Source organism: Nelumbo nucifera, chromosome 4, assembly GCF_055504915.1.
Source record: "Nelumbo nucifera cultivar China Antique chromosome 4, China Antique-T2T, whole genome shotgun sequence".
NCBI lineage: Eukaryota > Viridiplantae > Streptophyta > Magnoliopsida > Proteales > Nelumbonaceae > Nelumbo > Nelumbo nucifera.
The window spans coordinates 75,914,997-75,930,352 of NC_142652.1; the positions used below are offsets into that span (position 1 = coordinate 75,914,997).

Below are 15,356 nucleotides of genomic sequence, written 5' to 3' on the forward strand. Positions count from 1 at the left end.
TTAGGCTTTTGGAGGATTTGCCTAAGGGGTCGATTGGTCAAGACCACAATGGTGTGGGCTTGAAAATAAGGTTGCAATTTATGTGCTACCAGCACCAATGAGAAGGTCAGCTTCTCGATGTTTGGATACTTAGTCTCTGCAGCATGCAAAAATTTGTTTACGTAATAAACATGTCACTGTACCTTATCTATTTCTCGAATAAGGACTGAGATGACTACCTCATCACTCGTATAGAGGTAGAGTTTGAGCTCGTAGGAGTTCTAGCCTAGTTAACATAGGTGGCGAACTTAGGTACATCTTGAGCTTGTTGAACGCGAGCTAACACTCTTCAATCCACTCAAAGTCTTGGTTCTTCTTTACAACTTTGAAGAATGGAAGGCACCGCCTAGCCAACTTAGACATAAACCGGTTCAAGGCAACTATCCAACCGACTAGTCTTTGTACTTCCTTTATTGTTTTGGGTGGTCGCATATCTAAGACGGCCTAGATTTTGTTCGGGTTGGCTTCGATGCCATGTTGGTTCACTATGTACCCGAGGAACTTGCCCGACGTAACCCCGAGGACGCACTTATTCGGGTTGAGTTTCATGTAATACTTACTTAGAACGTTAAAAACACAGTTCAAGTAAAAAATTAAATAGTTTGAAAATTGGGTTTTTACTACCATATCATCAACATAAGCTTCAATTTTATTTCCGATCAAATCAACAAAAATTTTAATTACAAGATGTTGGAAGGTTGCCTAGTGTTTTTTAAACCAAAGGGCATAACTTTGTAAAAGTACAAGCCCATATCGGTTACAAAGGCGATTTTCTCTTTGTTGGCTGGATGCATTGGGATTTGGTTGTAGCTAGAGTATGCATCCATGAAACTCAACAGCTTGAACCCCAAGATCGTGTCTATTAAGCGATCAATTCTAGGGAGTGGGAAGTCGTCCTTTGGGCAGGCTCTATTGAGGTCGATGTAGTTGATGAACATGCGCCACTTGCCATTGGCCTTCTTGACGAGCACTAGGTATTGGACCTCTCTAATGAAGTCTACTGCGAGGAGCTTCCCTACCTCCTCATCTACTATCTTCCATTGTTATTGGGCGAGGTTCCTTTTCCTCTGCCGGACTAGTCTGACTAAAGGGTCAACATTTAACTTGTGAGTTATGACAATGGAGTCTATGTCGGGCATTTCTGTTGCCGACCAAGCAAAAATATCTAAATTTTTAGTTAAGAAACTTACCAAGTTAGAGTGCAACGATTTGACGAGGTGGGTTCCAATATGCACCGTCTTCTCAAGATCAGTATCTGAGACAAGTACTAGGACGGTGTCTTCCATGGGGCGAGCTCTTTCGTTTCCGTTCTCTAGGGGCGGCTCCAAGTCGATATCAACGGCTTGCTTTCCATTGTCTTTCAATATGACCACGTAGCACTTGCGAGACTCGAGCTAGTTGCCTCACATCACTCCTACTCCACAAGAGGTCAGAAATTTCATCGCCAGATGGTGGTCAACGCCACTGCTCGGAGGGTGCACAAGATAGGTCGGCCCAAAATGGCGTTATAGGGTGAGGGGGTTGTTACCACTAAAAAATTGTGATCAAACCGTACCGATTTTGGCGCTGAGCCCACCATTACTAGCACCCTCACCCGACCTAGGGGCCGGACCACCTCTCCACTAAATCCAATCAAGGGGACATCGGTCGACTACAGGTCCTTCCTTCTAAGCACCATCCATTCAAATACCTCCAGAAAGATGATGTCGGATGAGCTTCTAGAGTTGAGCAGAATTCGCTTTACCTCGAAGTCATTTATCATTAGTTTGACCACGAGGGCATCATCGTTTGGATACTGGATCCCACGAGCATCATCCTTGGTGAATTAAATTAGCTCCTCCACACGGGGGCACTTTGGCGAGTTCTCATCCTCATGCTCGAGCTCCCAAACTAAATTTTGCTTGTTGAGGTGATGCATGGTGCTCCTATGGACTCACTCGTGATCATGTTAATGACACCACAGATGGTTTCTAGGAGGTTGGTCCCTATCCTGACCCTTGATCAACTTCGGTACGTCTCTAGGTTGTCCGAAAGGTCAGCCTCTGTCTTCCCTCTTAATGAACTGCTTCAGGTACCCTCGGCGGATCAGCTTCTCCACCTCATCCTTGAGGTTAAGGCAGTTCTTTGTATCATGGCCAATGTCCCGACGAAAGTGGCAATACATGTTGGGATTCTTGTTAGCAGGGTCACCTCTCATCAGAGGTGGCCATCTGACATACTCGGCCATTTTTATCTGCATCAATATCTCCCCCCTTTTTGCATTCAACGCGGTGTAATTCCTATTATGGACCGGGGGGGTGTGAACGTCGTCCCGAAGACCGGCTGCTTTACGTCGGTTCCGAGGAGACCTACTGCGCCTTGGTGACTTGCTTTTTCGGCATTGCTTACTGCTCCCCGACTCTTCTTCTATCCTCTTCCGCTTGCCACTCATCTCTAGTTGGGATCTGAGTGCCTCTTCGACCTTCATAAACTTGGCCGCTTGGTTAAGGAACTCCTCCATCGAGGCCGGAGCGTTCAACTCAATCTCCCAGCGCATGTCTGGATGTCAGATGCCATTGACTGCTACGATGAGTTGGACAGTTGGGTCAATGTTAGGACTTTGTAACCGCTCTAGGTTGAATCTTTTGATGTAGTCCCAGAGCTTTTCATCTGGTCACTGGACAACATTTAGTAAACAAGTCACAAATTCTGGGAACCTCTTACTCGTTACGAAGTGCATGGTGAATAGGTAGGCGAACTAGTTCTAGCTTCTTATCGAGCCTGCCGACAATCCCGAGTACCACATTTGAACTGTGCCTCAGAAGGTGGTTGGAAAAGCGATGCAAAGCCTTGCGTCATTTGCCCCATGTAGCTGCATCAGGGCATGGAAACTATCGAGGTGGTTGATGGGGTCAATTGTACCATCATAGGATTCCATATTGGGGGCCTTGAAGTCTTTAGGCCACGGGGCTGTGAGGATCTCGATAGCTAGCAGCAAGGTGCCGATCTAGCTGGCCTCCTTCTTGTGGCGTGGCATGGCGTGTGCGTTTACGACACCTCCTCCGGGACCCTACAGTCAAGCTGGTCACCTAGTCCCAATTGCTGTTGTGGCTCGGTTCTGTTCTTTCATCGATACTTGGTTCAAGTTTTGGTTGGCAGGCTTCTGATTCTAATTCGGTTCAACATTTAGATTATGCCCGACATTCTGGTTTTGTTGTTGTTGTTTGATAACTCTACATTTTGATGCCTTAAGGGCATCAATTCAGGGGTATTTTCGGCCTTATAATAGTCAAGATGTGCCATTTTCCCAGTTAAATGCAATGTTGTGGCTTTTAAGGGTCTATGTGCAAATTCTGGGGAAAATTGGGAAATTTTCATGGCTGAAATGCAGATTTTGGGAAACTGGTGTGAAATCTAACTGAAAGAGGGGGTGTTTTTGTGAAAAACTAAAAGCAGGAGTGTTTTTGTGAAAAACTGAAAGCAGGAGGCCGCCTCCTAGCTGCTAAACCTAGTCTGGCGCCCCTCCTACTGTATTAGCATACTACCCACGTATTAGAAAACTCTAGGGCTCTTTCTAACTCATTCTTTTCATCCTTAACAAACCCTATCTAACCCTAACTGCTAAATCCTCACCTTCCATCTCTTCTAATCTCCACCATCCATTCTAGGGCACTCTCTTTTTAGCATTCTAACCCTAGGAGCCATTAAATCTTAGCCTTACATAATATTGGGTGCCTTCTCCTTTTCTTCTCGGCCTTAGAATCATCCTAGAACCATCCTAACCCTTCATTCTAAACCCTAAGGCACCCATATTTTTGCTAAAACCCAACTGCCACCCCCCTCTTTCTCCCTAATTCTAGTTATATCCACCCTTCTCTATAAAAAGGACCCAGGGACCTTGTACAAGGGGTTGGTCAATTCACCCAGGTAATAAGGAAAGTTAATCTTGAGAAGTTCAAGGGTAGAGGAAGAGGAGGGTTCTTACTTGCAGTTCGCCAACACCACTACTGCCACTTCAGGATTTGAATCCCAACCATTTTTTCTTTAGTTTTAGAATTACTTTCTGTTCTTTAATTTCTAGTTTATTTTTCCTTCCTGCAAATTTTACTAGTATTAGATTTAATTTGTACTTTATTTCTTTTTTGCAGATCTGAAATTCGGCCAGGTAAGATGGAAGGCCTAGCTCAAGAAGTTCGAGGGTTAATGGCAAAATGCGAAGACTGCTACCTCTGATCGAATTGCAGATTTCTTCTTTTTAATTTCTATTGTTTATTTATTTTATTTTCAGCAATGTTCGAACTCCATTTTTATTTAATTCCAATTTAATTAATGAAAGTTTTGTGATTCTGCAATTTCCCTTTGCATTCTTTTACCCGGATTAAGGTTTGTAATAATTTTTCCCTTGCTTCTCTATGGATACGACCCATTCTCACCCCTTACTACGTTAGTAGTTGTTTAAGAAACAGTATAAATTATAAATGTTTAAATTGGTGTTCCGGAATGTTTAACGACGCACTTCTGGACACACCATTGTTGTTGCTGCATCCCTACTAGAGCGGAAAATCGCTCCTCCCATGTCCTCATTTGTAGGTTCATTCCACGGACGTACTGCACCAATTCATTGAACTGGCACACATCAATCCCAACAGGAACCACTGAGGGCTTGACTGGAGGGAGAGGCGCGTTCACTTGGTGCAGGAGAAAAACTAGGTTCAGTGTAACAGGAATGCCTGGTAGGGTCAGGGACACTATGGACTGATAGCTACAGAGGAGACCTCAGGATGTACTGCAGGCTGGTCTTGCCCTCTTGTGATTGAGTTGTTGTTGACGGGAGTGTTGCTAGAGGATGCCATTCAGAAAAATGAATATGAGAGCACGACTTTTGTACAACGTTCCCACAGACAGCATCAATTAATGATGCACAATCTAGCAACTCCCTACTGGAAGGTGACTCGGATGCCGAGCTAGTTGGTTCCCTGCTGGTAGGTGGCCCGGATGCCAAGTTGGTTGGTTCCCTACTGGAAGGTGGCTCGGTTTGCTCGAATGTTGAGCTGGCTAGTTTGTTGGGTCGACTTGCAAAGAAACATTATTAGAGTACCCGAGATGCTTTACCCAGAGTTGGCACTCCAATGCTTAAATTAGCGAACTGGAGATTTTGGAGAGAGCTAAAGTGCTAGATAACCAAAGTATGCGAGAGCTAAATCGCTCGTAGTTTTACTTAGGGAGAAGATGCCTTTATATAGGCGTAAGAAACCAAGGGCTCCCTATAATGGGTCAGAGATTCCTAGGGAACTACTCCCGCTAAGTTTGGAGGAGATCTCTCAGTCGGTTATGTGATCTACATAGAGGGATGAGGGTCCTTTCGATCAATTCTGATGTGGATAGATGGGCTTAACGGCCAGGCGTCGTGATCCCAAAGAAGTTGAAAACAATAACCTACTTAGGGAAGAGGTCAGTGAGCACGTCTCATAGGTCGCCACACCTTAGTCAGGTCAGCAATGCCTCGAGGAGGTCGCTCCTCATGCCAAGGTCCCTTGGACCAGTAATGACGAGGTACTATAGGTCGGCCATGGACAAGGTGCTGCTAGCGGCTTTGCCGAGATGATCTGCTTACATAGTGCTGAGATGTCACCCAATGTTCTGCAATGCCACATGCCATAATGTCATTTGGAGGACCAAATTATCCCTCAACAGGTAGTAGATTCGAACCCGCATTGCATTTCCCTATCTAAAAGAAATTGATACATAAAGGTAAACGAGTAAAGCTAGCCTATGATATACGACCATCTAAGCGTGACTCTTTTATTAGGCCAAATGACTCTTAGCCCCACTTGACAAAAGGAAAACTCCATAACACATTAAAACCCAGCTGTTGAGACCCAGCAGCAAAATTAAAATGCCAAAGAAACCCCCCACTCGGCAGACGTGATATACGTCTAACACTCCTTCCATTGTTTTGACGAAAATACCCATTCTGTAATCTCCTATTCATTCATATTATTAATTTGGGTCCTACATAGGAGGCTTTTCATTTGTCCTCTAAAAAAACCATAACCATAATTTCCGTATAATATCAAAACAACCTTCCTCTCTCAACGTTTTAGAATTCCAACCGTTTAACTTTCATAAACAAAATTGACTCTTAATTTTCGGAGAGATAACTGGATTTCTATCCACGTGTCATAACCAACAATACGCCCTTTGAAATTGGCTACTAAAATAAGAAAATTTAAATTTTCATAATACTAATTTCATAAGAAAGTATTACCGAGACTACATGTAAGATTGTAATTGGATTGGATTCGGATCAAATTTAGCAAAATCTAAATCCGATCCGATTATTGAAAATTTATATCCGAATCCTATCCAAAATTTGATTGGATTTGAAGATTTTGGATTCGAATATGAATCCAAACGGACTCAGATTAGATTTGGATTTAATGTACTTTAATCTTTTAAAATAAAAAAAATTGAAAAAGTCAATTACTTTTTAACTTTAATATAAATATGACGTATTGAATTTATTATATATAAATTCATATATAATATAATATAGAAAATATATATTTTATAATTTTGAATATAATTATATTAAATTGATATATTAAAATAAATAAATATTATAATAAAGCCAACTTCAGATTTTAATCAGATCGGATGGAGTCAAACTCGAATCCGATCTAATTATTAATCGGATGTAGATTCCAAAATCCAAATCAGATTCAATTACATAAATACATAATTCGAATAAGAGATAATCGGATTGGACCTCGGATTTTTTGGTATAATTGATAGGCCTAACTACATGTGATTGGTTTTCATAAGACCAATTCCATACTAAAACATTATCGAGAGTTTGGTGTTCACAAAACTGCTTATACTTAATCTTCTAAAAACAATTAGTAAATTTTTATGCATTACTATAACTTGGGTAAAGGTGCCACAGTATTTAAAAATCCAATTTCAAATTTGAGAGTCAACATAATCGGTTGAATTCAAATAATTCAAATATCACAACCGGTCAAATTCAGATATTCTATACATACCATTTACGTAATCAAATCGAATCCGGGTATGATGATATATGAAATACTTATAACTGGTCAAATTCATTTTGATAAATATCCAAATTTGTCTGTTTATTTAATTCTTATATATAATATATGAAATACTTAAAACATTTTATATAATTTATATAATAATAATTAAATTATACAAATAATTATATATTTATATACTTTATATAAATACAATATTTATTGTATATATTTATTAATTACCTAAAATAATTAATCGATCAAATTTGAATTTAAACATTGATTTTCGATATTGAATTGAATTTGAAATGGTCCTAACACCTCGACACTCCATTTGACATAAATCTATTTATAGGGGTTGATGTGGAAATCTATTTAGTATATGGCAAAAATGTTCGTGACTCCTTGACACTCCATTTGATAGATCATGGAATTGGATGGTCTTGACACCTCAACACGCCATGAAATGTTTCATGAATGGTGTAACTCGTCTTGAGACCTAAACAGACTAGGGAAGGCTTTCCTGACCAAAAATATGATTTAGGGAATGATGGAATTGGTCTTGAGACCTAAACATGCTAGGTAGGGTTAGGTTACTCAAAACTATGAGTTTACACATAAGAGACGGTGCCCATCAAATTGGTAGAACCCCTGTAACGGTGCTTAATAGTTGACATTGTGAAATTACAATTTTGGCCAGCTTAACTTTATTTTTTGGTTTAGGTGTAGGGACCAATTGTGTTATGTATTGTGTTGGTTTTTACATTTGTAGGTAAAAGATGATGGTGCCCATCCAAAAGACAAAACCCTATAATTGTCCTTAACAATTGAACTTGAGAAATTACAGTTTTGGCTATCCCGACCTTGCATTATGGTTGTAGGTGCTAGAACCAACAGTGTCAACTATTATATTGGTTTCCACATTCGTAGGTAAAAGATAGTGCCCATTTGGAACCATAACACCCATAACAATCCTTGACGGTTGAAACTTTGAAATAACATTTCTCGTCATTTCAAGCCTATTTGGCATGTCCATGTGCTGACACATACTCTGACATCATTTATACGAGTTTCCACATCTATATGTAAAAAATGGTGTTCATTCAACCACCAGAACCCCATAACAATACTTAACAGTCAAAACTATTAAATCACATTTTTTTACTAGCCCAACCATGTCAGAAGGTTTTAGGTACCCAAACAAACTACATCATCTATTAAATGGGCGTCAAAGAAGAAGGTCCCCATCTAATAATCATCAGAACCCCCATAATAGTCTTTAATTGTCAAAATTGTAAAATCACAATTTTGACTAGCTCAACCCTATCTAGCAATTCTATGTGCTTGGACAAACTGTGCCATCTATCATAAGTCTCTAGATTCACCTATAAAAGATGGAGTCCATCTAATTGCGAGAACCCCATAACGATGCGTAACAATTGAAAGTGTGAAATCATAGTTTTGGCTAATTTCCGCATCCATAGGTAGAAGATGATGCCCATCTAGGCACCAAGACCCCCATAACAGTCCTTAACAATTGAAATTGTAAAATAATGGTTTTAGCTAGTGCGACCTAGCTTCATGATTCCAGGTACTAGAACCAATTGCACCATCTATTATTTTTGTAGGTAATAGACAATGCCTATCCGGCCATAATGACACACCCTTAATAATCCTTAACGGTTGAAATTGTAAAATCACAATTTTATCTGACTTAACCCTATTTGGCATGCCCAAGTGATGGAACAAATTCTACCATCTATTATACAGGATTCCACATCTACACATAAAGGATGGTGCCCATTTGACAATCGAAACCCCATAACAATCCTTAATAGTAGAAACTACAAAATCACATTTTTACTGGCCCAACCAAATTTGAAAGTTCTAGGTGCCTAAACAAACTATCTCATCTAATAAATAAGTTTCTACATACATTCATAGAAGGAGGTCCTCATCTAATAATCAAAAGCCTCATAGTAGTCTTTAACGATCAAAATTGCAAAATCTCAATTTTGGCCAACCTACCCTTGTCAACCAATTAGAAACTCATATGATAGATGACACATTTTTTCCAAGCACCTAGAACTACTAGACAAGGTTGGAATGCCCAAAATTGTAATTTTGCAATTTCAATCGTTAAATAATGTTATGGGGGTACCGATAATTAGATGGAGACCTTCTTTGAATAAATGTGGAAACTCATTTGATGGATGACGTAATTTTTCTAGGCACTTGGATCCTTCAGACATAGTTGGGCTAATAAAAAATGTGATTTCATAGTTTCTACTATTGAGGACAATTATGGGGTTATGGTGGTCAAATGGGCACCATCTTTTACACATAGATAGATGTAGAAACCCGACATAGCATGTGTCAATACCTGGACATGCCAATTAGGCTTGATTTGGCCAAAATTTTGATTTCAAAATTTCAGCCATTAAGGATTGTTATGGGTGTTATGCTTCAAAATGGGCATTGGCTTTTACCTATAGATGTGAAAATCAGTATAATAGTTGGCACAGCTGGTTTTAACACCTACAAGTATAAAACAAGGTCATAATAGCCAAAACTGTGATTTCACAATTTCAATTGTTAAGGACCATTACAGGGGTTTTATCTTCTGGATGAGCACCATCTTCCATCTTTTACTTGTGGATGTGAAAACCAACACAATGGATAACGCAGTTGGTCCCTACACCTGAAACCAAAAAATAATCAAGTTGGCCAAAATTGTGATTTCACTATTTCAACTATTAAGCGTGGTTTTAGGGGGTTCTACCAATTGGATGGGGACCATCTTTTACGTGTAAATCTAGAAACCCATACGATAAATAATGTAGTTTGTCGTAGCACCTAAAACTGCCAAACAAGGTTAAGCCAAACAAAATTGAGATTTTACAGTTTCAACCATTAAAAACTATTATGGGGTTCCAACAATTAGATATGGACCTTTCTCAATGAATGGACGTTGAAACCCAATTAATGGATAATATAGTTTGTCCGGTCCAGCACCTAGAATCCTCAAACATGGTCGAGCCAGTCAAAAATGTGATCTCATAGTTTCAATTGTTAAGGAATCATATGGAGGTTTCAGTGGTTGGATTGGCACCATCTTTTACAAGTAGATGTAGAAAACCGCATAACATATGCCATAATTGATCCCAATACCTGGACATGCCAAATAAGGTCAAGTCGACATCAAATGAGGTTTTATAGTTTCAACCGTTAAAGACTGTTATAGAGGTTATGTTGGCCAGATGGGAACCATCTTTTACATACAAATGTGGAAACTAGTATAACAGATGGTGTAGTTGGTTCCATGACATGAAATCGTAAAATAGGGTCAGACTAGCCAAAACAATGATTTTACAATTTTAACAATTAAGGACCGTTATAGGCATTTTGGCACTTAGAATGACACCATCTTTTACCTATGGATGTGAAATTAGCACAACGGACAACACAATTTGTCCCAACACTTCTAATTGCCAAAGAGGGTTGTGGCAGGGAAAATTGTGATTTTATAATTTGAACTATTAATGATTGTTATGGGGGTTCTAGCCATTAGATGAGCACCTTGATAAATATATAAATTATATAAAATGTTTAAATATTTCATATATTATAAATAAGAATTAAATAATCAATCAAATTTGGATATTTATCAAAATGAATCAAGTCATATCTGGACTTGATTCAATTACTTAAATGGTATGTATAGGATATCTGAATTTGACCAGTTATGATATTTGAGTTTTTGAATTCAATTTGATTATGTTAAATCTCAAATTCAAACTCGGATTTTCGAATACCATTGACACCTTTACCTTAATTATAGTAACGCATAAAAATTTACTAATTGTTTTTAGAAGATGAAGTATACGTAGTGTTGTGAACAACAAGCTCTCGATAATGCTTTAGCATGGAATTGGTCTTATGAATACTAATCACATGTAGTTAGGCCTATCAATGATGCCTGAAAATTCGAGGCCCACTCCAACATCCGATCCGATTATCTCAGATTCAGATGGTGTATTTATATAATCATATTCGGATTTTGAAATCTGCATCAAATTAATAATCACATTAGATTTGGGTTTGACCATCCAATCCTATTAAAATCTGAATCCGATTATGTTATAATATTTATTGATTTTAATAAATAAATTTATATAATTATATTCAAATTATAAAAATATATATTTTATACATTATATTATATATGAATTTATATAATAATAAAGTCAGTATGTTACACTTATATTAATTTATTATATACAAAAGTTGAAAGTAATTAACTTTTTAATTTTTTGTATTTTAAAAGATTAAAGTGAAGTCGGATTAAATCCAAATCCGAGCCAAAACCATTCGGAATTCGAATCTGAAGTCTTTTAAATCCAATTGAATTTAGGATTAGACTTGGATGTTAATTTTTCAGTAATTAGATCAAATTTGGATTTTTCTTAATCCAATCCGATTACAAGCCTACGTGTAGTAGCCGATTCTTAAATGCCCGGTAATGCTTTCTTATGGAACCGGTATTATGAAAATTTGAATTTTCTTATTTTAGTAGCTAATATCAAAAGGGTGTATTGTTGGTTATCTCTCAAATGGGTAAGATCACCAAGACAACTTGATCAATTTGTTCATAAAAAATAAGTCAATTTTGTTGAAACACGTTGAAGAGGAAAAGTGTAGTGATATTATGCAGAAATAACGCTTTATTTAAAGGACAAGCGAGAAGCCTCCTTGGTGGGGCCCAAATTAATAATGGGAACGCATAAAGGACTATGATGAAATGGGTATTTTTGTCAAAGGAATTGAATGAGTTTTAGACGTTAATCACATTTGTTGATTTGCCTAATAAGGGGGATTTCGGTGGCATTTTAATTTTGCCGCTAGGTCTCAGCGGATACTAGTGAATAACCCTGTACTAAGTATAGGGAATCAGTGATGTTAAATTTACACCGTGGAATCAATACTGTTAAGTTTATATTTATTAATATTTTAAATAATTATTAAAATTTCAAGAAATATTTATTTTAAAAAATAGCTTTTCAATAATTATTAGAATATGAATAGTTTTATTTTGTTATAGTACCTAGAGGGTTAATGATTAAATATTGATAGAATATAAGCAGAAGTGGTTATGGATAACCATTTTTACATTTTCTGCATTTTTTAGGAATAGATTGAAAATGGTGGTAGTGGGTTGTGAGCTTTAGCAACAACTTTTCAGAAAATGCCACGTGTCTAACTTTCCGGCAAAATGAGAAGGCCATGTGTCTGAACAGTAATAGTGGACTGTGGGCTTTAACAACTTCTCAGAAAATGCCATATATCCAAATTTGAAAAAACCAAATGTCTGAATGGTGAGGGACTATAACCTGAAAGTCTTCCTTTAATTATTAATTTTATATATATATATATATATATATATATATATATAAAAATATATATATATATATATATATTAGATGTGTTGGGGGCTAAGAGTCATTTGGCGTATGTCTCTCGTCTCAGTGAACAATACTGATCAATTAGGTGGTCAGTATTGTTCACTGAGATATTATTGCCTAATACAAAGGGGCCGTTTTCTATTGATGCTTTTCAATATAATGCTTCTTAGACTAGTGGGCAATTTAATTGTATTGTCCACTTCTTAGCATTATACTTGCCGTCTTAATTTGTTTATGCTTGAGGCTTCCTCACTTTGCTACCGTTTCCATAGTTATTACATGTTAGGTCATAATCAAAGTCTAGTCTAGGTGGAACAGGAGAAAGCCAACCATAAATTCCCATCTGCCTCTCAAATGCTGACGTGAATTTTTTACTAGCACAGTACATAGACTATAGAGAAATGGAATGGAGCAAAAAATACAGCACAATTGTTAGGGTAACTCGTGGATCTGGATTTGCATTCTTCTATATTTTAGTATCCACTCCGATGTGGTTAGCCACCGCTAATGGCTAATTACATGGTCACTGATAATTTCCTCTTGGTAGATCCCAAAAGGCCAACTCAGAGAAGCACATCATTTCTTGTGTACAATCATGCTTAAAACTCCAAATAACTAGCAAATAGCAAAGAACACAAGTTACAATTTGTTGGTAACGAGACAATGACCATTGGGCTACCCTCATAAATCTTGGTACCGACTTTGTAATAAAATCCAAAATAATAGTTACATATAAAATTGAGAACCACATTGTCTAACCCTAAATGCTTACACTATTGGTAATCCTCAGATGATCATTACCTTTGAGCCAGACCAAAAACCCCGACTCTTGGAACCGGAAAATAGTGAAACCAACAAGTACATTTTTCCCCTCTTAAATCTAAAAAACCGGGGGAATATTGTCGAGCTGCCTGCTTCACCCAAATTTGAATCCACCGGAGGGAACATTGGGCTGATTAGTTCCAAATTCAAAGCCTTGTTGAGCAATTTCTCCATCCTGAATATTCTGTTCTTCCTCTTCTTCATCAACCCAGTATCTCTCCAAGATTTTCATCGACTTCTCGTAAATCTCATTGTTGTCATGGTTCTGCAGATTCTCAATTTTATCTAGCCCCTCACATTCGTCAATCATCTGCGCATAGATATTCACCCCACCAGTCTTTCCTAACTCTTTGTCAGCCTCACCCACCTTTAAAATGTTCTCAAGGCCCTCAAGGCACACAGTCACAATCCTTGGATCTGGGCAAACTAGAAGATCACAAAGTGGCTTGATACAACCTTGGTTCACCAAATATCTGCAACAGAACTGTCATTTAATATGGAGCAAAGTGTTGGGCATTCCAGAAATATGTCCAAAAAAATTGGTCTTAGCAGACATTATAAACATTGAGACGAATGAATGACAAATGGAAAGAAAGGTTCAGAAATGAACATATATCAATTCAATAGGAAATTTAGGAGTACCCCCCATAGGTTATAAATGAGGGAGAATAGATTAAGACCGTTTCATCACATTCAGAGAAGACCATTTACAGCACTAATGAGAAGTGATCTGTTACAAGTTAAAGGGTCTAAAAGAGAGAGAGAGAGAGAAAAAAGGGCTTGGGGTAGTAAAAAATGATTTGTAGGGCCAATAATTTAACAAGGGATATCACACTTAACAGAGTGGAATAGTGGAAGAGGTTTTCATAATCTAAGTACATATAACTTATGACTAGCATAAAGACATCAACAATAGCATGACCGTAATAGCAGCACCAGCACCTGACTCATGCTGCCTCAGTAGAAACTAGTGTAAATTACATTTTAGTAACGTTTGACATTACCAAAGTTTCCTACTTCCTGGCCAACAATAAGAAACAATATTAAGAAAAGGATAGTGTTAGATAATTGGTAAGTGGCATCTTCATGAATTTCACTTTAGGTTGTGTGCATGCATCAGGAAATGCTATGGAATGTCAAAGAAAAGGAAGATCAAGAGAAAAACATACTGAATCTGTTCATGGGACCCTCCAGAGGTAGCATTAGAAATAGCCCATGCAGCCTCCTTCTTGATTTCAAACTCTGCGTGTTGTAGTAGTTGAACTAAAGGAAAGATGATGTTGGCATCAATAACAGCCTGTTACACAAAGAGAAGCAGGGGAAGTTAAAAGTAAGTTTTACTTCTCTACAATCAATTCCATCCCAAGGTTGATGAATGAAATCAGAAAAGAACATTTTTTTTGATAAATGAGAAAAAATTTTTTATTAGAAAGTTGAGAAAACAGTTATAAGTATTCAAGGAGAGGCACGAGCTGCAATCTCTCCAAGCAGTCAAAACCGAAAACAGATAAAAAATGTGCCCAATATAACTATTCCCTATTTGCCCCTTGCTTGGCTAAACTATCAGCCATTGCGTTAGCTGATCTCCCCACCCATTGTTTCGGGCACATATTTCTTGTTAGCCACTTGAATTTTTTAAGTTCATTCTTGAAGCACCAAACCAGTCTCTGGTTCTGTAGCCACCCTACAACCACCTTGGAACCACCCTCTATTAGTAGCTGTTGCACCTAGCTGTACTGCAAACTGTAGCCCTTGAAGGGCAGAGCTAGTAATTCCGCCCTAGTGGAGTCCCCCACATCTAAAGGGCCCGAGTATAATAGAGCCACATTACTACTTTCATCCCTTATAACCCCTCCCATCCCAAAGGGACCTGGGTTACCTTGATTGCTGCCATCAAAATTTAATTTCATAAAGCCTTCAGGAGGGGTGCTTAACTCATATACACCTTATTCCTCTGAGAATAACTACTTGCCACCGCTGCCTGTGCCCCCAAAGATCATTAAAAGATAAATGATGA

General features: G+C 38.1%; 1 protein-coding gene across 2 annotated transcripts in view; it reads right to left on the minus strand.

Moving 5' to 3' along the window:
- Positions 1 to 13,096: 13,096 nt before the first annotated feature.
- Positions 13,097 to 15,356, minus strand: part of LOC104605023 (importin subunit alpha-4-like) — a 55,263-nt gene continuing 53,003 nt past the window's right edge. For both annotated transcript variants that reach the window (XM_088902547.1, XM_010269614.3), the window contains 2 exons: positions 14,509 to 14,636; positions 13,097 to 13,812 (listed from right to left, as the gene is read on the minus strand). In XM_088902547.1, the coding sequence (XP_088758673.1) occupies positions 13,434 to 13,812; positions 14,509 to 14,636 (507 nt within the window). In that variant the 3' untranslated portion in view covers positions 13,097 to 13,433. The remainder of the gene's footprint in view (positions 13,813 to 14,508; positions 14,637 to 15,356) is intronic.